Source organism: Setaria italica, chromosome V (assembly GCF_000263155.2).
Source record: "Setaria italica strain Yugu1 chromosome V, Setaria_italica_v2.0, whole genome shotgun sequence".
NCBI lineage: Eukaryota > Viridiplantae > Streptophyta > Magnoliopsida > Poales > Poaceae > Setaria > Setaria italica.
Window position 1 is genome coordinate 31,055,104 of NC_028454.1, and position 24,226 is coordinate 31,079,329.

General features: G+C 46.0%; 1 protein-coding gene and 1 pseudogene across 1 annotated transcript; both read right to left on the reverse strand.

Moving 5' to 3' along the window:
* Positions 1–569: 569 nt before the first annotated feature.
* On the reverse strand, positions 570–5,138 carry LOC101774494. The gene is made up of 5 exons (XM_004969298.3): positions 4,997–5,138; positions 4,813–4,913; positions 2,430–3,587; positions 1,685–2,092; positions 570–995 (listed from the first exon to the last, which is right to left on the reverse strand). Exons 3-5 carry the CDS (start codon positions 3,568–3,570, stop codon positions 955–957), a joined length of 1,590 nt encoding a protein of 529 aa, XP_004969355.1. The 5' UTR covers positions 3,571–3,587; positions 4,813–4,913; positions 4,997–5,138; the 3' UTR covers positions 570–954.
* Positions 5,139–10,915: 5,777 nt separating this feature from the next.
* Positions 10,916–13,075, reverse strand: LOC101774890 (annotated as a pseudogene).
* Positions 13,076–24,226: the final 11,151 nt, after the last annotated feature.

Sequence of the window (24,226 nt, forward strand, 5' to 3'; positions counted from 1 at the left end):
CGTCCCCGTTGACAGCGAGGTGCCTGTGGTGACTTCGTGAATCTCAAGATCAAGCAGGTCCATCCTTTCGAAGGCGCTCATGAGGGTAGAGTGTGCGTGCGTGTGTTCATAGGGGTCATTACTCGTACGTGTTTGTGAGTGTCTGCACTTACTTTGCAAAAAAAAAAAAGCTGCGGCTCATATAAATTTTGCCGGCAGGGCCCTGAAGTTACTGTTCCATAGCGCTACTGTTACATTGGTCCATTTATAAGAAATCATTTTCTGATATGTTTGGCTGCTCTCATTTAATTCTCAGCTACTTTAGCTGCAGTAGATCTGTATATTCTTATTAATCGGAAACAATGCATGGGTACTCTAGTTTGTTATTTGTTTCTAAAACCAATCATGCAACAATTAGCTTGAGAAATTAGTATTATTAAGAAACATGGGAAAATAAGAACTAGGAGAAAATGAAGCTGCTAGCCAGAACTAGGAGAAAATGAAGCTGCTAGCCAGAGACAGCCGTTCTCCATCAGAAACAATCAAGCATGATTTGTTGCTAACTAGTACTAACTCATCAGACAACAGTCTAAAAACTCATCAGACAACCTCTGTCGCTCAATGATATTTCATCACGAACAAGTATCGTCAAAAGTCACAGAATGTGACACAACAGCATACCAGAAGGGCATCAGTATCGTGTCAGTAACCGCTATCAGCGCAAGCGAACACGGTAAGCGCTATCATGAACCAAAAGTAATATGACTCCTAAAAGTAAAACTATTCGCTCTTCCAGTTTCCCACGTTCCATTATAAACGACTACTCTGGAATTGGCAGTAGTGGTAGGACTGTTAGTCTACTTGACGACTGACAAAACACTTCAGCAAATCAGCCAGACGTCTCCACACGACTACAACCGCTTTGTCTTTCAGTACATCCAAACCTCTCCACAACCACACCATCAGTACTCAAAGCTAGTTCTGGCCCTTCTTTCCTGGATTTGTCGGCGAGCAAGCTACAAGCAGTAAAACAACTCAGAGTCAGTTTTAGAACCGTTCCAGAAGTAAAGAAAACTAGTAGATCCCCCCAAACAGCATGCAGAAGAATTTCAAATAGATATGATAGAACAATCAAAGAAGCCTCTGTACTGTATGCACCAACCAAATTTAGTGGACTGCTCCCAGAATGCATATGTGCACATAAGTGACACCAGAATTTCATTGGTTTGTACCCATGAAAATAAACGACCCACGCTCTGATCCTACTACCATCACCCATATATGTTAAGGAAATGAGAAATTAATGATACATATTCACACGTGAAAAGAATAATTCACAACATACAACATGAAAAAGAAGTTAATAGAAAAAACATTAATATTAAAGTGGAAAAGATGGTCACAACAGCTTATGAAGGCATCTTGATTCTCCTATACTCCTAACAGAGAAAGCCTATTACCAGGTAAAGCTTTCCTGGTGCATTGGAGATGAAAGCTGGCACCATGGAATAAAACCTTATAGGAATGCTATAGTAGATGGAGTTTGTATGACTTTAGTAGCACAACAAACAAAAACAATAAAAAATAAATATCATCCATAGAAGCTAAATTGGCAGCGGGTCTTTCATATGAGATCAAGCACAGCAAATAATCCTCATTATCAATTTTAAATCAACAGGAAAGTCAAAGAACGGGCGTTACTTACGTCCATGAAAAAAGATGTATGAGGACGCACTCAGCTCCCTAACACCCATTCTGGCAAGAATTCCTCTATCTGTGGCTGTTGATAGCATTACAATGAGATCAACATGAGGAAGTGGAGTCTCAGGACAGATTCCATCAAAGATTATAAGCAAAGATCCACTTTTATCATCTCCAGCTTCAATGTCCAATAGAGACCAGCCCTTCAACCTTCGTGTCACAGAGGTACCCAACAGTTCAAGTAACTCTTTCTGCATCAGATCTGATTTTCTTTGGAGTTCCTTAATAGCAACATATAGCTTCTTTGGTTTGAGGACCTGAATTAAGTTATTCAAAGCACTAATCTTCTTCATCTCTGCATCCAGTTCAATGAAATACTTGTTGTGACGTGGCTCTCCATGAATTGGTTTTCCTGTAACAGTAATAAAAAATTACAGCCCTGAATAACCCTGTGGTAGTAGAGAGAAAAGTGCTTTTGACTGTTGATTTTATTTTTCTGAGCTACTTTTGACAGGTGCATATGCCAAACCTAGAGCTAGCCTATAGCAGCAGTTTGCAGCCAATGTTGGACCATTTACTTGGTTAAAGTACTCTCTGGGATCTCTATGACCTTTTTGATACACTCTCATTAATATTACAACAACGAAGTTGAGACCTAAATGCTACTCGACAATTTAAAATCTATGTATACATACGCATACAGAGACAAAAAGAAGATAAGCAATTAAAATGACGTGAAAATGACTTACCAAATGTGTTCATTTCTTTAGTTGCAGCCTCACTTAACGAGAGTCGGAATTCTGGAAGTCCATTTAAAAGGTATGCCCATGGTTTAGCTGACTGTTCGACGCACTGAGGATGCTTAACGCCAAGCCGTAGCATCCCATTGGCTGGAGCCATCATTTCACGCGGCACCCAGATAGCGACCAATCTCTTGAATGCTGATCTAAGCACTCTGATTGCCATAAAAAGATTCCAGTCCTTGTTTTCTGTGGTTATATGTTTTGTGCCATTAAGAACACCGCATATCTCTTTGTTGTCTGTCCAAAGAACGAAATTCTCTATCCCCAGGTCTTTGGCTTTAGTTAGGATTGCAAACACAGACTTTGCTTCACTTTGGGCAATAGAGATGCAATCACTGACCCCAAGATATGTGGTAGCACTGATAACCTGGTTATCCTTCCATATCAAATTAGCAAGATCAGCTGTGCTACTGTCCTTGTGCCATGAAGCAACGGCTTCTCCTTTATGGAAGTGGATGGTACTAGAAAGATTCTTAAGCCCAAGGTCATAAAACATATGTTGAGTAGTGGAAATGGATACCCACTCCTCGATCACAGAAATTCTTTCTCTTGCAAGGTAGTTGAGATAGAATACCCAGTATTCTTGACGCAATCCAACAAGATAAACCATCACATCATAGCAGCTCGTGAATCTTGGTCTGTTGTTGATGCGAGCATGTGTCTGGTATTTCAGCCAATGCGTGCTGATGGCGTTGAACTTGTGATTATGTATAAGCAACCTTGACACCAGTTCAGGTCTGACATGTCTGCAGTAGAGATCTTTAAGCTTCTCCAGGTCAAAATCCTTTGCGATTGAATCCTTAGCATCTTCTATTTGAGAACACAACTGCTGAGATCCAACAAAGTGAACCCCCACATCTTCAGTTTCCACATTAAGGTCCCTAACGTGCTGACTTGCTTTCTTGGAACAAAGGAAACGTGTCAGATGGTCTCTGTCAGTTGTGAAAAATCTTGTAGGCCTGTTGGTGCAAAGAAGCTCAAGAGACGGAAGCAGGAAGTGTGGCGTTCGCGGAACCCAGTGAAGATAGGAAGATGAGCACTGCCGGGTGTGGTGCCCAGCAGCCACCTTCAACAGCTGTCTTATCATTTTGCCGGTTGTACAACCTGAAACAACATAGAAGTGTGGATTAGAAACAGCTGTGGCCTAAATAATTACAAACAAAGAGGATATAGATAGTGCCAAACAATTGGAAAGAAATAAAGAAATAAACAAATTCAAACAATCTCATCTTCCACAATATAACAAAGGCTTGGTCCTGCTATCTTACACAAAGGAAAATAAATCCTCTTGGGTATACTAGCTTTACAATAAATTTTCGGTATCTTCAGTAAACAACTCTATGACCCTGCAACTCTAGAAATGAAGCTAAACAAAAAACAAAGAGGCTAAAAAGTCAATGTGACATGTTCTCATATTCAAAATATAATAATTAACTGGTTCTAACATGGACCTACTGTTGAAGCCTGAATATGCAAATCGAACCCCTTGCAGTATATATGGCTCCACAATATTCTTGGACCATGATCTCCATCACTCACTAGTGACTACAGCAACATTGAACAAAATGCACTACAGTTTACATCTCTCTTCAATTTGGTATCAAGTATCAACAGACTAAGAATGCCGCCTTCGAGACAAAACGAAAAATGGAAATCTGAATCTACAAGCTACAACTGAAAAATGAAAAGCTTAATTGAACATGGACAAAGATGTTTTTCTATCAGAGCAATTAAACATATATAGAAGACCAGAGACAAAAAGGCACCACAACTCAGAGTGCATTTGACAGTTCACGATACATTATGCATTCAGGAGTCAACAATATCTGATATCAGGGGTCCTGCTAATTCAATTGAAATACTCAGTGATCACATATGGAAATCTGCTACTGACAACATACGCACACTGAAGTCAACTTTACCACTTCATGAGATTTTTATCCCCAACAGTGAAAGTAGAAGGAAACATCTGTAAACATAAATTCAGGGCACATAGTGATACTTGCAGGTTATTTAATTGGCGTTTCCAACTCAGCGCAAACTAGAAAAACGCACATGCACCAGAAATATTTATGCTATGCCAAATCACGCAGACCATGGAACATTTCGCTACAGTGAAGGCTAAATCAAATGGGGGAGGGTTTTTGTCAGGGCTCCTGCACATGAATATGCTACCGCAAATGATGCTTTAAAGCAAACGGCGGTGCCCCTCGGCCTATTGGAGACGGCGCTGCAGATGAAGCATAACGACGGCGCCTACAAACACGGGCATTTCGCCCTGGATCATCATCTACACGACGCACTCGGAAAAGGGGGTTACACGACTCACCTAGGTCAGACGGCGGAAGCAGGAGAAGGATCGACGAACAGGAGTCCGTTGCGATCCTCCTGCTCCTCCCTTCACGTTTGGCTCGTCGGGCTCCCCGTCCGCTGCGATTCGATGAACAGGAGACTCGTCAAGCGTACACCACGGATACAAACAAGGAAACAGGAGGGTGGAGCGAATCACCTACCGTTCCCGGAGGATATGAGACAGCCTGCGCACGCCGGGTCTCCGCCGTGGCCGCGATCTCGTCGACGACGGCGGCGCCGGAGTTGGGGGAGATGGGGATTTCCCCCTTTGGTCTGGAACGAGCCGCGGCGGCGGAGACAAGCCGAGCAGGATGGGGCTGTGTCCCTTATAGAGTTACGGCTGTCCAAGCAGCTGGGCTGGACCATTTGTTTGGGCCGTTCCTCACGTATTGTCGCTGGGCTACTAGCGTGGGCTCGCTCGCTACAGCAGCTCGAGGGCTCGCTACCGTTAGTGCAGCCAGCACTAGGCGCTAGTGGGCAGTTATACGCATGTAACTTATATGCCATTAGCTAAATTAATCCTTGTAGGAGTATGTTATTAGCTAAATCAATAGAAAGGTGACTAACAACTAGTATCTGACTAATAATTAGCTATTGTCTGTTTGGAGCACTGACTAACTGTTCAAACTACGGTGAAAACTAACTACAAAGAAGTTAAAGTGTACCATGTTTCATATGGAGTTGTTAGTCTAACAATTAGTCCCACCTATTAGTTCCATTTGGAGCTCCAAAGACTAAAATTAGTCAGCCAACAATTAGTTCCTTAGATCCAACCAGAGACTAAATTATTAAAAATCTCCAATATACCATTGTTAGAGCATCTCCAAGAGATTAGCTACCAATTAGCTAAATTTAGAGTTTCTACCTTCTTTGTAAAAATAGAGAGGCTCCTAAAACCATGTTGTATTCTAACAGACTATCCAATTATTGACTCTCCACATTCAAATATATTTCCATGTCATTTTTTCTTTTTTTTTCTCCAACGTCGCTCCTACGTAATCACGCCGCCGCCGGCACTTGCACCTGGGGCTCTTTGGTTCGCGCCCTCCAGGCAGCCACCCTGCCGGGCAGCGACGCCAGGCGCTCGATTTCGAGTGCCTGCGGCTGGGATCGCTGCCTGGCACCGGCAGCTGCCTGCCAGGCACAAACCAAACAGGCACAAACCAAGGACTAGCACCTGGCGCCTCCGGCAATTGCACCTGCACTTGACGCCTCAAGCCGGGCCGCCGCCGCCGGCACTTGCTCTGGTTTGATCACAGAATTATTGCTCTGAATTACTAGTACTTCGTAGAGTATCTACCATTATTAAAACGATATTTATAGGTAGCCACAACGTTTGCCTGTACATGACGAAGAATCCTAGGCACCAGTTTTTACTACTGCAAACTGAAACAACTATAAATAGAATTCCCGCATGCAATTGATAGTGACCTCTGCAAATATTGACCTTATCAGAAGTGTGAATGCATGAACAAAGGTGCTTGTTGGAAATTTGTTCAAGCATGGCACAAAAAGCACAGAACAATTTATTTCAAGTAGAAAGAGTTATATATTATGATACTCTCTCCCTCCCATGCATTATCTCCAGCGTATTCTAGAAATTAGGAAATTCCATAATCTGTGTCGTATTTGAGCTGGAAGCCGTTTTCTTTTCGTAAGTTGCATGGACGTCTCTCCTTCCGATGGAAAAAAATTGAAGCCGGCTAGTAATTCGATTAGACAGCTCAGCTGCCCATTACTCCACCGCGCATGCAGGCCTCACCGCTCCATGCAAACCAACAGTGCATGATTCACTGGCCTGCGGGGCCCTCGAATTGATGCTCCCGTGCACAACTCTCGTACGCGCGCGTCGCTCGTGAAACGAAGCGTTACGGCTGCGGAATCGAAGTGGAGTACTGCCTCACCGTTGCTCCCTTGGTCACCGTGTACAGGCCAAATACGCTGGAGATAATGGGAGGGAGGGAGTAGTTCGTAGTACGATGAATCGAATAACATCAACTTTATGTTGTATATCTTCACAAGTTTTTCGTTGTTGTTGGTCAAAGTTAAAAAAGTTTGATTTAGGACAAAATCTAAAAGGCTTATATTCGTGGATAGAGGAAGTACTACTGAATCGAGCTGGTTCCTTACCAGGGCTCACGCCGCCAGCCCTCAACGCCTGTGGCCTCCGAATCCTGCTGGAATCCTTGCGGGACTTGCCAAAGAGGAGACGACCACGCAACAGCAGGGCACCGCACGGGGACGCGGCGGCCTGGACATGACGACTACACTACGGCTGCGGTGTGATTCAAATGAGGCGGCGCCGATTTGGTGCGAGGTACAGTAGAGATGGACGCTTTGTTGGGGGAAGACCAGAGAGGGCCAGGCGCGCAGGAGGGTTGGAGCAGCAAAATCTCGCACGGGAACGAGGGCGAGTGTCGATGGCGAGCGTGCGGCACTAGCCAAAGATGCCGACCGGAGCCATTCGAATACCAACACTCCAACAGAGGTTGAAGCCAGAGTCTGTTGGAACTCCAAAAATGTTTCCCTCTGTCCACAAATGTTAGAACTCCTAAGTATATGCCATGTTAAAACTTTTATTTTTTCCAACATAAATGTTAGCATTTGTTGACTTTCACTCGTCTTATAAATGTTAGCATTTGTTGACTTTCAATCATCGTGTTTGACCATTCGTCTTATTTAAAATATTTAACATAATATTAAATATTTTATTATAACTTGTTTTATCATTAGATATATTTTATGCATAACTTATTTATTTTTATATTTTTATAATTTTTTTGAATAAGACGAGTGGTCGAACGTGATGGATAAAAGTCAACAAATGCTAATATTTGTGGACAGAGGGAGTAAGGAAATTTATTAAATTACAGATGGAGCACGTACAACGAAAGTCTCATACTACACGTTTGCACTTCACGGCGCCTGCTTCCCTAAAGACGCCTAGGGTTTTACCTCACAGGCTCACTTTTCATGTCTTCATGGGTGGGCGTAAAACCAGAAGGCAGCCAGCCGCAAACGAGGCATGCACGAAAAACGACGACGAAGACTATACGGACTACCAATAACAGCCAGATTAACCCAGATCCAGGCAATTGTCCAGTAATTGCACTAGCCAGACACTAGAACAGTTCCAGCACCACATCAGTTCACAGTACAGGTACGTCTTGTTTACTTGACTAAATATAATTACAGCACACAGCTACTATAGAGGAACAATTTAACAGCTACAGTTTAACACATCAGTCCATTACAATATCAAATATAATTTATTCCATGTTGGATCAACCAACACAGCTTTCTGGCACCTGCACAGACAAATATAATTTATTTCATGTTGGATCAACCAGCACAGCTTTATGGCACCTGCAGATAAAAATGAGAATTTATTTGCCTGAAAATGACATGCGAAATATCGACCATACACAAGAGAGATTCAACGGGGAAAACAAATACCTTTCTACTCATGCCTTCTTTAACACTTTCAACAGAGTCAACGCAGTGGTACCAAATAGCCTTCTGGATGTATGATTAGGTGTAGCTTGCGGCCTCATTCCCAAGGCAGCGGTACTAAACAGCCTTGCTGATGCATGGTCATTTGAAATTTGCAGAGTTCTTCCCAACATAGCACGAATATGACTTGGAATTGTAGGAGAAGATCCTTTGTCGGCTGATTTCTGACGCTGTTTGTCATGATTAAGCCTACACTTAGGATCAGCTGCTGCATAGTCTGGATAAAGTACAACACGAATATGGGAGAGTAGCACCGATCTCCAAAATGGGAAGAAGCAGTTCCTTGTGTATTCGAGATTCCAAACTTTATTTCTGGTGGCCTGCCCCATAAAGTCAACACATACAAATGTTAGAAAACGATAAAGCAAACCATATTGAGCTTGGACACTGCCACCCAGCAGCATTTGTGACGACATGTCATTTGCAATACTAATGAAAAAATATGGTATCAGTCAGGTAAGCAAGCCACCTAAAATACTTTTTTGAGTTGGATACAGAACTTAATTGTAGTGTTTGAGTAGCATGTTTAAGTAACTTAGACATGGTCTTAATACAACTTAAAGAGTAGACTGAAACAATTTCATCAGAACTGACACAAACTGAGATACATTTACAAAGTAACCCCAGTAAATACGGCAGATTGTTCAGTTAACAATAGAGGCAAATATAAGACAAGCAGGGGTGGGACACCATTAAAAAGTGGCTAGAGGCTCAACTTGACAACTTACTCCAGGTGCTATTTTCCAATTCATAGGGGTGCTAATGTGCAAGAGAAGTTCTAGTTGCCCAATTGCAGTGTACTGAGGAAGGGAAAAAGTTTCTCCCAGCTATTGCCAAGGTTGAAGTTTGTTCGCTCATCTCAGCTCCAAAACAAGGTACCTTTCCGTTACCGCTCATCTCAGCTCCACAACAAGATACCTTTACACTCAAAAAACATGAAGTGCCCCTCATAACCAGGAGATTTTGCACACGATGAAGCTCGCTGAATCAGCCCTCCAGTATAACTCCCTAACATCCTGCACGCACCCTCCCCCTGCTCATTGTCCTATTTACCTTGCCTCGCGCAAAGCCCATAGCTAGCAGATCCTGCACAAGCCGACATTCCACCTTGCACGCCAGCCCTAATAAGAAACCCTCCCCCAGGTACATATTTGTTCTCTCCAGCGAGGGAGAAAAAGGAGGAAATGCGTTCAGCCCAGCCCACTAGGATGCCCATATGCGGCCTAGGTCATTCCCAGGTTTCTCAGGTCGCAGAGATAGGGCACCGCTGCTCTCTTCCACAGGTTCTCTGTTCTGCCGCCGCCGCTCATCCTCTCTCCTCTGCAGCCACGCCGCCGCGATTGCTCCTCCTCTGCAGCCGCCGCCGGTGCCGCTCCTCCCTGCTCCTCTTCTGTCACAGCGGCCACCACTCCTCCTCCTTGCTTTTCCTCTGCCACTGCCGCTGCTCTCTCCACTGCACCGCCAGAGCTCCGCCTCAGATCGACCGCCTCAAGCCTCCGCCTCCCACATCGACGGCCGTCGGAGACGGAGAGTCGGCAACAGGACCGCGACGGACATCGTCCCTATTCGACCCCGACCCTCGATTCGGGACGATGTCCCCGGGCCGCGGAACGCGGGCTCGACCCCGTTCCCGGTGACTATGGTCAATCATAGCTGCAAGCTCATCAGCGCAGACATGCACACGAAAGCGCTATACCAGGCGTGCGACACCATGCGTTTGAAAAAGAAGGTTTGATGCAGATGAGGTAATTTCCTACCATCAATCAATTTACCCTATCCCCAATGGTGACTAAGATAGATAATCGAGGTAACATAGACAATGATGTGACCACTAGATGACATGATTGTGTCATCTGGTACCTCCAGCAAAACCAGATCGAGGACTAATAATGCACCAGTATTTAGAAATGATGGACTTTCTACCAGATTTGAAATTTGAGGACGAAACACTAAACCGTGGCAATAGTTAAGAGGACCGTAATAGACTTTTTCCATCCTATATCATAACAAGAGACTGTACGCAGATAATAGGAATTCCAAGTGACCATTTGAATTCTAGATAACCATCAAAGCCCTCTGAAGAATATAGAGTATTAAGCTCGAAAATTTCATGTATATATCTAATTACAGTACTACTTTTTTATTTGTTCATGTGTATTAAACTTATCAACCCAACATTAAAAAGAATATCCTAGCTCCATCTATCAGATATTTTCAAACATGCAAAAGTACGGAAAAAGATGCAATTTGCCACCAAAAAAAAGGATGCTCGAGAATTTGAATATTTTTACCTTTCCCAATGAAGCATGTGGATAAGCTGTTTCCGTATCAACCCTGGTTGCATCCAGATGCTCTGTTCTCCGTGTAACAAAATCATTAGGGTCCATTTTGCAAAGTATGGAAAGAATAATTCAAGCCCAAACACTCACCACGTGATCCAGGGTCAGAGAACATTTTACAATCAAAAGGACAGCTTCAAAAAGAAATGGATGAAATAAATAAATAATCAACAGTACAATTGTATATTTGCAAACGAATTGTTATATCAAAGCAATGAAAAATGAGTATTACAGGTTTCCAACGTCGATTCCTTCTCCGGTAGGGAAAAATCCACGGTCCTTAAGAATAGAAGACACCCGTTCAAGGACCTCCACATAGGGCACCTGCATGATCTGCATGAAGTTTAAGACTGTCATACAAGATTGAAAAAACAAAAAGTCATGCAATACTAAAAACAGATTACGGCATATAACTAATGCTGGTCAAAAGATCATGAAACGAATGGTCAATTGCCTGTGCAAAGATACCAATATAAAATGACATTGAGTATAAATGCATTCAACTATGGTCACGGTTTTAAACCAAGGTCTGAAAGGGTTTTCAGGCTTTACAATACAATAGTAAAATCTAGACAATTCAATTGGGTGAGCATCAATCATTGTATCAAACACGCGTATATTTCAACTAAATTGAACTGTCCTAATTATTCTAATTTCTTTCTTATAGTATTGGTTACACAAAATACAAGCACAAAAGTTATTGGAACTTAACTTACCTTCATTCTTTTCTTTTGGTTTTCTCAGTGGAAGTATTAACTTTCTTCAAATTTTCTAATACAAGCTTCAAGACAAAGTTGATGGTCCGCCAAAACCCCCAAAAAAATCAATTTATGCTAGCCCAGCAAAAGAGATTAAAAGATGCTATCAAACAAACATTGATTATTTTTCAATATCTCAGTTTATTCCATTCAGAAGGTTTGTGCAAGAATAAAGTACTATAAAGAATATTTATAGCCATTTTTTTAGCTCAGATTGCTGAGATACTCTTAGAAGGTTAAGGGTGTACCTCTGAATGTGTTTGAATGTATGCATCAAGATCTTCACCAGCTTTGGAAATTATATTAACAAGCAAAGCAATGCACTCAAGAGTTAAACTCGCCTCCAGCTCATTCTGATCCCTTCTTTTTTCTTTTAGGGCAACTGAACACTTCATCAAACAAGTCATGATAGTGTCAAACCCATATGGCTCAGAAAAGCCTTTTCTCTTCTTGGACGAACCAACCTGACGGATCTGCTCTTGACCTGCCAGGAGTAAAACTGCAGTCTGGACAAGCTTGCCATCCTTCACATAGTTCCAGAGCTCGTCAAGTAGATTATCCGTCTTTTTCGCGAGCAATCTAGTCGTATCCAAGAAAATTTTCTGTAAAAGCACAACCAAGAAAAAAGAACACGGTGAATTTCAGCATATCTATGCGAGCAAGTGCTGAGGAGATATTTTAACAGCAATTCAAAGTTCATGACCCCTTTTCTGCAAACTTTAAATAAAAATGTGCCCACCGCATGAACAAATACAAAACATAAGACAGGAATACTAAGCTCAGTTTATAAGTCTATACAAGTGGTTTGCAACAATGAATGAACATAACTGCTATTCTTTGCCAGCTGCAAATAAGTACATTTTGTAGAAGTGATGTGACTAACCATTTCAGGTAGGCACAGGAGTTGGATGAGCTTGTAGACATAGTCTCGACGATCCGGATAATCCTGGAAAGGCAATAAACTGTCCTCCAGATACTTGTGGAGGCAAGTATTCTCAACCGCAACATGGAGTGGGAGTAGATTCTCAATGATCTTATCACCGGCTGTGCGAACATTAGCTGATGCACCATAGTTGAACAGCAAGTTGATCATATCAACAGAGAACTTTTCAGCAGCTTCGTGAAGCGGGAAGTATCCATATGGATTCATGTAGTTGGGATTGGCACGGTGTCCACTGAGTTCAGGTGCCTTTCCCCTCCAACACAACTTTGGCACATCGCAGTGCATTTTCACTGACAATGTAATTGAAGGTTTCTGGGGTGATGACAAAACCCCATGCCATGCATCCCCTGTTATTATTAAAAAGTTGGAGGAAGCCGGGGACATTATCCTTTTCGAGGATGGAAACTAGGTCCGGAACTTTGTGCCATAAAGCATCAGTCACCCGCTGTATTAAAACACGCACAATTGCAAAGGGTTGAAGGCAAAGAAATAACAACGAACTCATGCCAAGATGCAATTTAAGAAAAAAAAACTAAAAACTTTCAGCAGATAGCATGATTGAAGCAAAAATAACAAACATAATGTGTCGACTGGACTATGTAGAAGAATATAGCAAAAACCTGTGGTGTACGGTCTGGGGTAATTATATTGGTTGCCCTGGAGTTAGCAATTAAAGCAGTAGTTTTATGGAACCACTGAAAGAGAAAATGTTAAGAGTCAGTGTCATACAAGAAAACATGAGAGAGAGAGAGAGAGAGAGAGAGAGAGAGAGAGAGAGAGAGAGAGAGAGAGATGGGTGACTATGATACCTCTTCTGACTCTTCCCAGGTTTCACAAGGAGGGCAAGGATCATATAGAGGATCCCATGGATCCTCTGTTTCATCCGTTGTCGATGCGTCTTTATCTTTACTGTTATCTTGATCAGCTGCCTGCAAGGCCTCCCTTTCACACTTTTCATGCATTGGCGCAGAATTTTCCAGGAAGATGAATCTCATTGTTTCTTCGTTTGAAACAAGGTTGAACTTTGAATTAGATTCCAGACAAGATTACATTTCAGTATTTCAATTAATCATATTGATTAACAACAATAATCCGGAATACAACAAGACAAGATGGGCCTTGAATCATTCAATAATGCAACGTGCATGTTAATATTTTGTATGTGTATCTGGATATCGTCACAAAACTAGGAATGCTATGCTATATATAACATGTCTATCCTATCAAGAATCAACAGAATGCTAGAAAGTACGATGAGTGACAAACATTACCAAGTACGATGAGTGACAAACACTACCGAAGTTGGACATTTGGATTTCGGCAACAATAAGTGATTTCCACAAGGCTTCACTGGCTACTATTGATTCAGATCAAAAACTTGCTGATACTAAAAAAATACTAATAGTTGTTGGCGCCATAGTTTTTAAGGCGTCGCCTTCTCTAGGCGTCGAGGCGCTGAGAATTTCCGGGAGTCCTCGTCGCGAAAAGCCAAGGCGGGGTGGAGAGCGGGGGAAGAGAGGAAACAAGGGAGGGGGAGCCAACCAGAAAGTCGTCGCCGTCATCCACGAGCGCTGCTGCGGCGGAATAGGAGCAGGAAGCGCCCGAAGAGGAGCAGGGAGCGCCGGCGGAAGAGGAGCAGTAAGCGGCGGCGGAAGAGAGAAGCAGGGAAGATCAGACCTGTCGTGGAACGGCATAAAACGTGGGGGAACGGGACGTGGGAATAACCTAATAGGCCATCCAGTGGGCTGGGCCAAGCGGCCTTCTTGTCTTTTTCCTTTTAGGCTACTTTTGGAAACAAGGGGTGGGAAACACAGGGACGGAATCCACCGAGGGGAACTCCCCTGCGCAGGGAGTTTTTTGATTATTAATATTTTATTTTATTCAATTTGCAAAGTTAACGCACGTTTTTTAAAATTTGTTGGGCGGCGAGGGCCAGTCGCCAATCGAACTGGCGACAAGGTGGCACGTGGCGTCCTGTCGCCAGGCTGCTTATCGACAGCATTGCTGTCGTCAGACTGTTTGGTGACAGAGGACAGCTCAGGACACGTGAGCCCCTGTTGGTGAGCCCCAAAGGGGGGGTCTTTTATCCCGGTTGGTGTTTCAAACCGGGATAAAAGACCTCTCAGAGTCTTTTTTTCCCACTAGCCTTTGCAACTGGGATAAAAGGTCCCGGTTGGTGAGCCCCCCACCAGTGACCGAGTTTTAGTCCCGGTTGGTGAACCTTTTGTCCCGAGCCAACTTTAAACCGGGACAAAAAGAGGCGCATGGAAAGCCAATTCTCTACTAGTGCTATCACGAGGGGCTTTATCTAGCTCTGTAAACAAACAAAACGTGTGGCCTAAGACGGTAATACGCTTCCACAATTTTTCTACAAATGATATGTTTTGGAGGCGTATAATTCCGCCACTTAGAAGCTAGCTCCAGCATGCACGTTCTGCAAGTGTATCCGTGCTCAGGGAAGAATATCCGCTTACGGGAAAAAAAAAAGAAGCTATATATGTTCCGTGCTCACATTTGAAAGTAGGGCTGTGCATGTGCTTAAAGAAAGAAAGAAAATAAAATCTGGATTCTTCTAATGGAAAAGGGATCATGATTGTATAAAACCTGAATTTCCGACATGAACTACACTTTGTAAGAAGTGGCCGCGCGATAGGCCTCAAAACGTAGTTTCGTTCTATGTTCCTCGCTATCTGAAACTTTCCATTTGCACGTGAGAGTCAGAGAGTCCACGAGAATTTTTCCATTGTACTCCGTAGCCTACTAGCTAGTAGCTACTGCTCGCCATCGGTGGACGCCGAGCCTTCTGTTGCAGACGGGTCTTCGTGCGCTGCTGGCTTCTTCACCCCCACCCCGATGTCAATGCCAAAGAGAAGCACTCTGCCCACCACGGCCGGCCCAGGTGCTGGCTCGGGGGTTCTCTCCACCGCTGGCGCCGGACCAGGCTGCACCGCCGCCTCCAAGGCCGGCGCAGGCGATGCCTCGTCCGCGTACACGTTGGCCGGCAACACGAGCGTGAGGGCCGGTGGCGGTAGAAGGGGCTGGATGACGAGGCGCGGCTTCTTGTTGGGCACGATCGGCGGGCCGGCGTAGTGCTTCCTCATGTGGCCGCCGAGCTGCACTCCCGCTGGGAACACCACGCCGCAGACCTTGCACGCGTGCGTCTTCTCCGGCTTGGCGTTACGGCGGCCTGGGACGGCGCCGTCCCCGAGCATCTCCGCGGCCACCGCGACGAGCTCCCTGTTCTTGTGGCCGGCCCTGTGGCCACCGAGCCCCTGGTGCGTTCGGAACCACGCGTCGCACTCGTTGCACGTGTAGCCGTTCGGGTTTTGCCGACCTGCGGCAGGCCGCGGAACGATGGGCGGCTGGTGGGCGGGTGGAGCTCGCTCCACGGCAGCAGGCGGCGACGGCGGTGCCATAGGCTGCTGGTGGACGGATGGAGCTTGCTCCCCTGCAGCTGGCGGTGTCGACGGCGTCGCAGCATGTGCGTCGACGTCGCTACGCGGATTGTCTGCTCCTGCCACCACTGTGTCCATGGCGTCGTTGTTCATTGGCTGCGCGCTGCTGCTCTGGTCGGAAACATTGGTCATACTCTGGTCGGAAACATTGGTCATTGAGGACGCCAACGGCACGGGAGACAGATTGGGCGAGGTGGACGCCATGGACGAGGACGACGGATTGGGCGTTGCCATAGCGGACGCCGTGGGCACGGACGACGGATTGGGCGATGCGGACGCGATGGACACGGACGACAGATTGGGTGCCGCGAACGCCAAAGGCATCGGCTGGAAGACAATCTGGGGTTCTGCAACCACGATGGCCATGGACTGGTCCGATTCGGCATTCGGAGTGGCAGCCCTGCCCCCCAACCCCAAGCAGCCTCGCTTGCCGTTGCCGCCCCAGCGCCCCACGACCGGCACCACATCGCGCTTGATCCCCCTGACCTTCCCGATCCCCTGATCCTGCCTCCCGACCCCATGCTGGTGAACCTTCATGTGCCCGCACACGCCTTCTGGCTGCTGAACTCCTTCCCGCAGACGGGGCAGGGGAGCATCACCGGCGCGGCGACCGAGGACGAGCTGGCGTTGCCGCCGTTGTTGTTATTCGCCGCGACGGAGGACGCGCCGGCGCTCCCGTACTTCGCCGCGACGGGGTACGGGCTGGTGGCGTCGTCGTAGTTCTCCGGGACGGAGCAGGCGGCGTTGCTGTCGCTGACGGTCTCGTCCGAGTCGCTCGAGTAGCTGTGGCGGTTGTAGTACTCCTCGGTGTCCACGTCGGAGTGGTACCCGGGGACGACCTCGCCTTCCTCCGGCTCGTCATCGTGCAGATCGGCGTGGAAGCGGCTGGTGGGCCGCCGCAACCGCTCCTCAGAAGAGCCTGCCATCGCGGTCGTGCGCGCCCGCGCTAGGGCTCTGCTGGCCTGGTGTGAATCAGAGCAGGATCCCAAGAGTCCCAACGACGACGAGAGCGCGAGCTGCTGGTGCTCGACCTGAGAGTTGGGAACTGGGAAGAGTTGGTTTCACTACCCCGGACAGAGGTCCCTTTTTATTGCGCGCCGTCACCCGCGCTCCTCGGAGGCGTCGGCATCAAGGACTCCGAGACCGAGATCGATACGAGGACGGGGACGGCGCGTAGCAGGCGCAACCGCCTTGGTCGATCCCATTGCGGAATAGCAAGGGATGACGCGTCACACAGTCCTACTCCCGCCCGTTTCCCACCGGCCCGGGCGAGCTGCATTTTAACTGTCTCTCTCTCTGGCACGACTCCGCTCAGATTAATTCAGAGATGGCTGTATTTCGTGCTCGCAACTTCGTCATCTGCTAGAACGCGGTCAGCTGGAGCTCCGGATCCGTTTCGGGAACGAGCTGCGTGGGCCACCTGATGCAGCTGCAAAGCTCCACGGCTAGCCTACCTACTAGCTACTGCACGATTGAGCCACTGCGACAATCAGCGGCGATCGAGTTCAGGTTCAGGAATCAGGATGGATGAGCTAGCAGACCTCGTTTAATTTGGGTCAGAAGAAAAGCAATGGAGTTGCCTTCCTGGCCTGCTAGCTATTTAGGAAATCATCTTGTTTAGTACTGTCTGGAGGAAGAACATTGAGGCGATTTGTTTTATTTTGTAGGAGTTCAGATTTAGAATCCATACATGTTCTGGATGAATCCATGGAAAAATTTTAAATGAAGAGAGGCTAACCCAGTTGCGGCATCTTGTAAATTTGTGTGTTTCTTCGTGGATGGGCTGACTTATTACACATTTGGACTCTCTCCTTATACATTACCAGCACTGTGACAGCTTGGGCAACATGATCAGCTGATCATAGCGGCATGACACTCTATAGCACAAAACACCATCTCGACCTTCCATCCTCCAACTTTAATGAATTGACAACGACCAACAAGTAGATTTGAACACCTACTTCCTCCTCTGTTCAAAATTACAGTTCACTTTGCTAAGTCAAAGTTTCACCAATTTGTCATAAAAAACATCAGCATCAAACTACTTTCATTAGATACACCATGTAATATATATATTGATTGTGCATTTATTTGACATTGTATATGTCAATATATATTTCCTATAAATTTTGTAAGAGTAAAATACGCCAGCGGTCCCTGAACTTGTCTTGTGGTATCATCCAGATGCCTAAACTTAAAAAATACATTTCATATCCCCAAACTTGTCTCGAGGTATCATCTAAGTTTCTAAATTCTCAAAATATATTTTCAGATCCCCAAACTTGTCTTCGTGTATCTGCTTCTCCACCCATATATGTATCTGATATTGTCTCATTTTTTCAAACATGTAAGAGCTTTGCGTGTTAATTTTATTGAGGAAGGATCACAATCCAAGTGAGTCAGCGTAGTATGTTACTCCTCTGTCCTAAATTACTATTCGTCCTAAATTACTATTCGTTTTGATTTTTTTAGGTACATAGCTTTTGTTATGTACTTAGATATGTGTTATGTTTAGATACATAGAAAAATTATGCAGCTAGAAAAGCCAAAACGAATTGTAATTTGGGACAGAAAGAGTACATACCAAAACGCAAGTATTTAAGGAACGATAGCAATCTTAAGACAAATATATACAGCAAGAGCAACCATTGCATTTGTTTGTATTTCAATTGTCTTTGCAAAAGAGTAATAACTGCTCTCCATGAATCCATGGAAAAGAAAAATGTATATCTTGTACTAGAATCTATAGAAGGAAACAATATCATACTACCCTTTTGTTAGGGTGCCCGCACTAGGTCTCAAAACTTATCTTCTGTTCCTAGCTGAGAGTGCTCGCGAAAAACTTTCCATTGTTGCCTACTGCTCCCCACTGGCGGACGCCGAGGCCTCTGGCGCAGGCGAGCATTCTTGCGCCGCCGGCGTCTTCACCCCCGCCCCGATGTCAATGCCAAAGAGAAGTACTCTGCCCGCCACGGCCGGCCTAGGCGCAGGCGATGCCTCGTCCGCTTTGATCGACAGCGCAAGCCTGAGGGGCGGGGCGACGAGGCGCGGCTTCTTCTTGTTGAACGGCGAGCCAGTCCAGTGTTTCCTCATGTGGCCGCCGAGCTGCAATCCTCCGGGGAACTCGCGGCCGCAGACCTTGCACACGTGCGCCTTCCCCGGCTTGGCGTCGCGGCCGTTACGGACGGCGCCGCCGTGGAGCGCGACGGCGATCTCCCTGTTCTTGTGGCCGACCACGTGGCCGCCGAGCCCCTGGTGCGTCCGGAACCACATACCGCACCTCTTGCATGTGTACCCCTTCGGATTTTGCCGGCCTCCGGGCGGCGGCGCGACGGGCTGCTCGTGAGCCTGCTCCCCTGCAGCAGGAGGCGGAGGCGGCGGCGCATCATGTAGGTGGACGACGGCTTCGGTGGGTGGATTGGCTGCTCCTGCCACCACTGTCTCCATGGCGTCGTCGCGCATCGGCGGCGCGCTGCTGCTCTCGACGGGATCGTTGGTCATTACGGACGCTGCGGGCACGGACGAGGACGACATCTTGGGTGTTGGGGACGCCATGGGCGTGGACTGATTGGGTGTTTCGGTCGCCGTGGGCGCGGGCGGCGGATTGGGTGTTTCGGTCGCCGTGGGCGCGGGCGGCGGATTGGGTGCTGCGAACGCCAAAGGCATCGGGTTGAAGACAATCTTGGCCTCTGCAACCACGACGGCCATGGATTGGTCCGGCTCGTCAATCGGAGGCGCGGCCCTGCCCCTCGAGCCCGAGCAGCCTCGCTTGCCAGTGCCGCCCCAGCCCCCCACGGCAGCCGCATTGCGCTTGATCCCCTTGTTGGCCTTCCCGATCCCCTGCTCCCGGTGAACCTTCATGTGCCCGCACACGGCCTTGTGGTTGCGGAACTCCTTCCCGCAGAAGGGGCAGGCGAGCACCTGCGCCGCCGGGGAGGAGGACGCGCCGCCGCCGTTGTTGTTCGCCGAGGCGGAGGACGTGCTGGCGCTGCCGTAGTTGTGCGCCGCGGCGGGGAACGTGCTGGCGCCGCGGTAGTCCGCCGGGACGGAGTCGCTCGAGCAGCCGCGGTTGGTGTTGTAGTACTCCTCGGTGTCGGCGTCGGAGTGGTACCCGGCCGGGACGACCTCGCCTTCCTCCGGCCCGTCGCCGTACAGATCGGCGAGGCGGCGGCGGCGGATCCGCCACCGGTCCTCGGGGGATCCTGCCATCGCGGGTGCGCGCGCGGCTGTGGCTCCCGCTGGCTCGGTGGGAGCTAGGGCTGCTCCGCCGCACTCCCCAGTCCCCACGACGACCAGATGACCAGAGCACCACCCGCTCGCTGCTCGTGCTCGGGTCCGGAGTTGGGGATGAGATGGCTTCACTTCCCACGGGCCAGATCAGGCTACCTTTTATTGCGCGCCGTCACCTGCGGGAAGCGTCGGCCGCAAGGATTCCGAGAAAGATACGATCCGATACGATACGAGGACGCCGCAGCAGGACCCGGGTCTCGCGCAACTGCCGTGGTCGATACCGTTGCGGAATCGACTAGGACAGCCGCGCGTCACCGAGTCCCCGCGGCCGGTTTCCCACCGGGCTGGTTGGCGCCCCGGATACGATCCGGAAACAAAGATGCTTGACCTGAAAGGTCCCGCTGCGAGCCAGCCTTCTAGCCTAGCTCGTACTCGAGTTTTGGTAGGGACATTGATGAGGAGATTTGTTTTGTTTGGTAGGTTTTCAGATTTGGTATGCTCACGATTAGACGAATGCAACTTCTGGGTGTTGCCAAACCTAGAGGGCGGCCAGTCAAGTCGTGGTGCACAAGTTTGGAGTTTAGAGTCCGTCAGTTAGTCGACTGGTGAGCCAGCTGAACTGCTTGAAGCATATGTGCACGTTTCTTAACGTGAGAACAAGATACAACGATAATCATGAAAATTATGTGTACAAAAAAGAGAGAACAAGAAAAGAAAAGGAAACATGCATGGTCATGTGTCCCTTTTTTTCACGGAAAATGAAATACCACAACTTTGTGGCCGGTTGCACAATATAAACATTTCGCTTTGAGATTTGTGTATTCACATATAGTACATGCGAGGTAAGCTGATTTGTCTCATTCCCATCATGCTCACGGATCTCATGGCAATAGGCGTCACTGGTTAACATGTACTGTGGTGCGTTACATGGTTAAGGTAAATACATTTCACTTGTTTCTAAAACATCCCAATGCAATATCCCATCATACAAGTTAGTACAAATTATTTTTCGCCTTCAGTACTGCTACCATTCTACCTGCAAAGGAAGGCGAAAAATATATCGGCATTTCCCATCCAATGTGGCAAGATGAGGCCAATGCACACCGTTAATGAAATAATGAGGTGGTAGCAGAAGTAAATGGAGTTGAAGGGCCCAGGGGGCTTGTCGTTGAGAACGTACAAACATGTTAAGGTGTGAGGCACACGTCTTCTTTAAAAGAAAATCCTGATGTCCGACGAGACAAAGCACATGAAGAGAGAACCAGGAGTCAACAATGTATTTGATTGAAATATATATGAGTGGCCAATTGCTGAATTCAATTCCCTCGGTAAGGAGGTGTTTGGATCCTTGAGCTAAAGTCTAGTCCATATCACATCGAATCTTCAGAGACTAATTAGGAGGACTAAACATGAGTTAATTATAAAACTAATTACATGGATGGAGGCTAATTCGCGAGACGAATCTATTAAACCTAATTAATTCATGATTAGCCCATGTTTACTGTAGCATCACATTGTCAAATCACGGACTAATTAGGCTTAATAGATTCGTCTCGCAAATTAGCCTACATCTGTGTAATTGGTTTTGTAATTAGTCTATGTTTAATACTCCTAATTAGTATCTAAACATTCGATGTGATAAGAACTTTAGAAGGGATTAAAGAACCAAACACCGCCTAAGAAAACATCAATTCTCTCAAATAATTAAGGATCGATGGCTAAAACTAAAGTTAGTCCTGATTAAAGTTTAGACGTCTAAATTTTAGTTGGCTAAATTTAGTCATGTCTTGTTTGGAACTAGAGCTAATTTTTAGCCTATTTACTAGGAAAGGTCCATTCTATCCTTGGAGTGTAATAGAGAAAATGTTAATATTTTAGTGGGAGGGAATTTTCAGTCTTTTGCCATTCGCGTCTAAAATTAGCCCCCTTTTGAGGGCAACGGACTAAAGTTTAGTTAAGATTGGCTAATTATTAGCCTACCTTTAGCCCCCACCATTTGGATCATCAGTTTAGCCGACTAAAATTTAGCCCTTGAATTCAAACAAAATCTAAACTGCATTCATAGAAACTAACCGGCACAGACCATTCCAATTGCTTGTTTTACAAAGGCACTAACAAAAAGACCTCATCGGTACCATTTCCCTGGCACCGGGTGTCTTCTCTGGCTACAGGTGCTTCGCTAGCTTCAATCTTAGCAAACCCTCCAATGTATTGCACCTCTCGTATCCTTTTCTCTCTCCTGCTAGCACCACCTAAAAACAAACACTGGAGCTGCCCTAAGCCAGGATTAAATGTTTGCACAAAAGCACATGAAGAGAGAATCAGGAGTCAGATATTTTATAAACAAGGATTAAGCTTTGATCGAAATATATAAGTGGCGAATTGCTGAACACACCTCTTTCAGTGGCAAAACATCAATTCTCTCGAATAATTAAACGGAAACTAACCGGCGCAGACAATTCTAATTGCTTGACAAAGGCCCTAACGAATAAAATACGTTGACAGGACGCACTTGCTTGTAAAATGGCCAAACGGACAGGCCGACCCGACCTGGTACGAGCATGGTTTGGCCCAGCCCATTTAGGCTCGGCACGGTGCGGTCCGTATAATGACCGTGACGTGCTGCGCTAGCCCGCGTGCCGAAGAAGCGGCCCAGGCACGGCACGCTGCCTTCTTAGGCGGGCTGTGCCGGCACACTGGCCCGTCAGGACTTAACGGCATCACCGTGCTCTACATCAACCTACACTTCTCCAAGAATAGATTCAACATAGCAATTCAAATTTTGCAGGTTCAAAAATCAAATAAACTATTGTGCTAACCATATCACAATTCTCAAGTCATACATACACATGCACAATAACATAAACAAGTGTGAATTCAAAAGAGTTCGATATTATTTTGAGCCATTTGTTTTGCTGCCTTATTAAAAACCTTTGTAGGTAAAAACTCATACCTCATGAGAAAACCCTATAAAGGAAAAAAGAGTACAACCAACTCGATAATTGTTTAGATACATCACAGTTGCATTACACAGATTCATCAAGATACAAGTTCTCAAATCATTCTTCAAGTTCTGGATCGTCCACAATATATTGCAGTCCTCAATGATCCTGCCAGTGGTACTAAATGCAGACTCTGAAGATATGGTAGAAACATATATAGTCATAACATCCCTAGCTAAGGTGGAAAGAACATGATAGGATAACTTATGCTCATGCCACTAGTGCAATATGTTGAAGTCATCATTGTACTGGTTGACAGTATCACTGTCTAGGTAGGCAGATAGTTCAGATGCAGCAGCAAGAGATGCACCAATATTAGCAGCCTGCAACAAGGATGCACCAATATTAGCAGCCTGCAACAAGACACTTGCAGATGTTCTCCTAGATAGGGAGGAGGATGCAGAATCAGAACCCAGACCAGCACCAATGCTAGCAGCAGCATAACCAGAACCAAATGAAGTACTCTGATTATCATAAATTTACTATGATTACCAAAAACTTTACCCCAATCGGTCTTTTTCTTACTTATAGGTCCTGGCTATTTTGCCCTCTGCAACCTCACAGAACCAAACTTAGCATCATACTTGAAAAAGATTGTAAACAATTTAGCCCTTATATCAGTTAAGTAACAAGAATAATCATTTTCATTGAGCTAATACAATAGCTGAAGAACATTACTAAAACCTGTCATCTTAGCTTTAGGATCCAATATAAATGCAAAGAAATAAAGCAATGGTATATCACACCAATAATCTAAGTACTTAGCCTTTATAGGTGCAACAACATTTTTGAGATCATCATCATACTCATAGGTACTAAGATGTCCAGCTATCTCAAAAATATGATGCAATACTAATTGAGCTGTAGGATAATAAATACCAGACAAAACAACAGTAGAATTATAGAACTGTTCAAGAAATAATAGAAACTTTTCAGCAACATACCAGTACGTTTCTGTCAGGAGTGGCTGGCCTTCAACCAAAGGGTGCTGAGTGGTTACAAACACAGAAAATATGTTTTTATGGGGCATTAGATGCTTGAGCATGAGATAAGTTGAATTCCATCTCACATCCATGTCCAAACCAAACTTACGAGGACGGACACCAACAACATTGCAATAGGACTTGTATGCAGCAATACGTTGGTTAGAA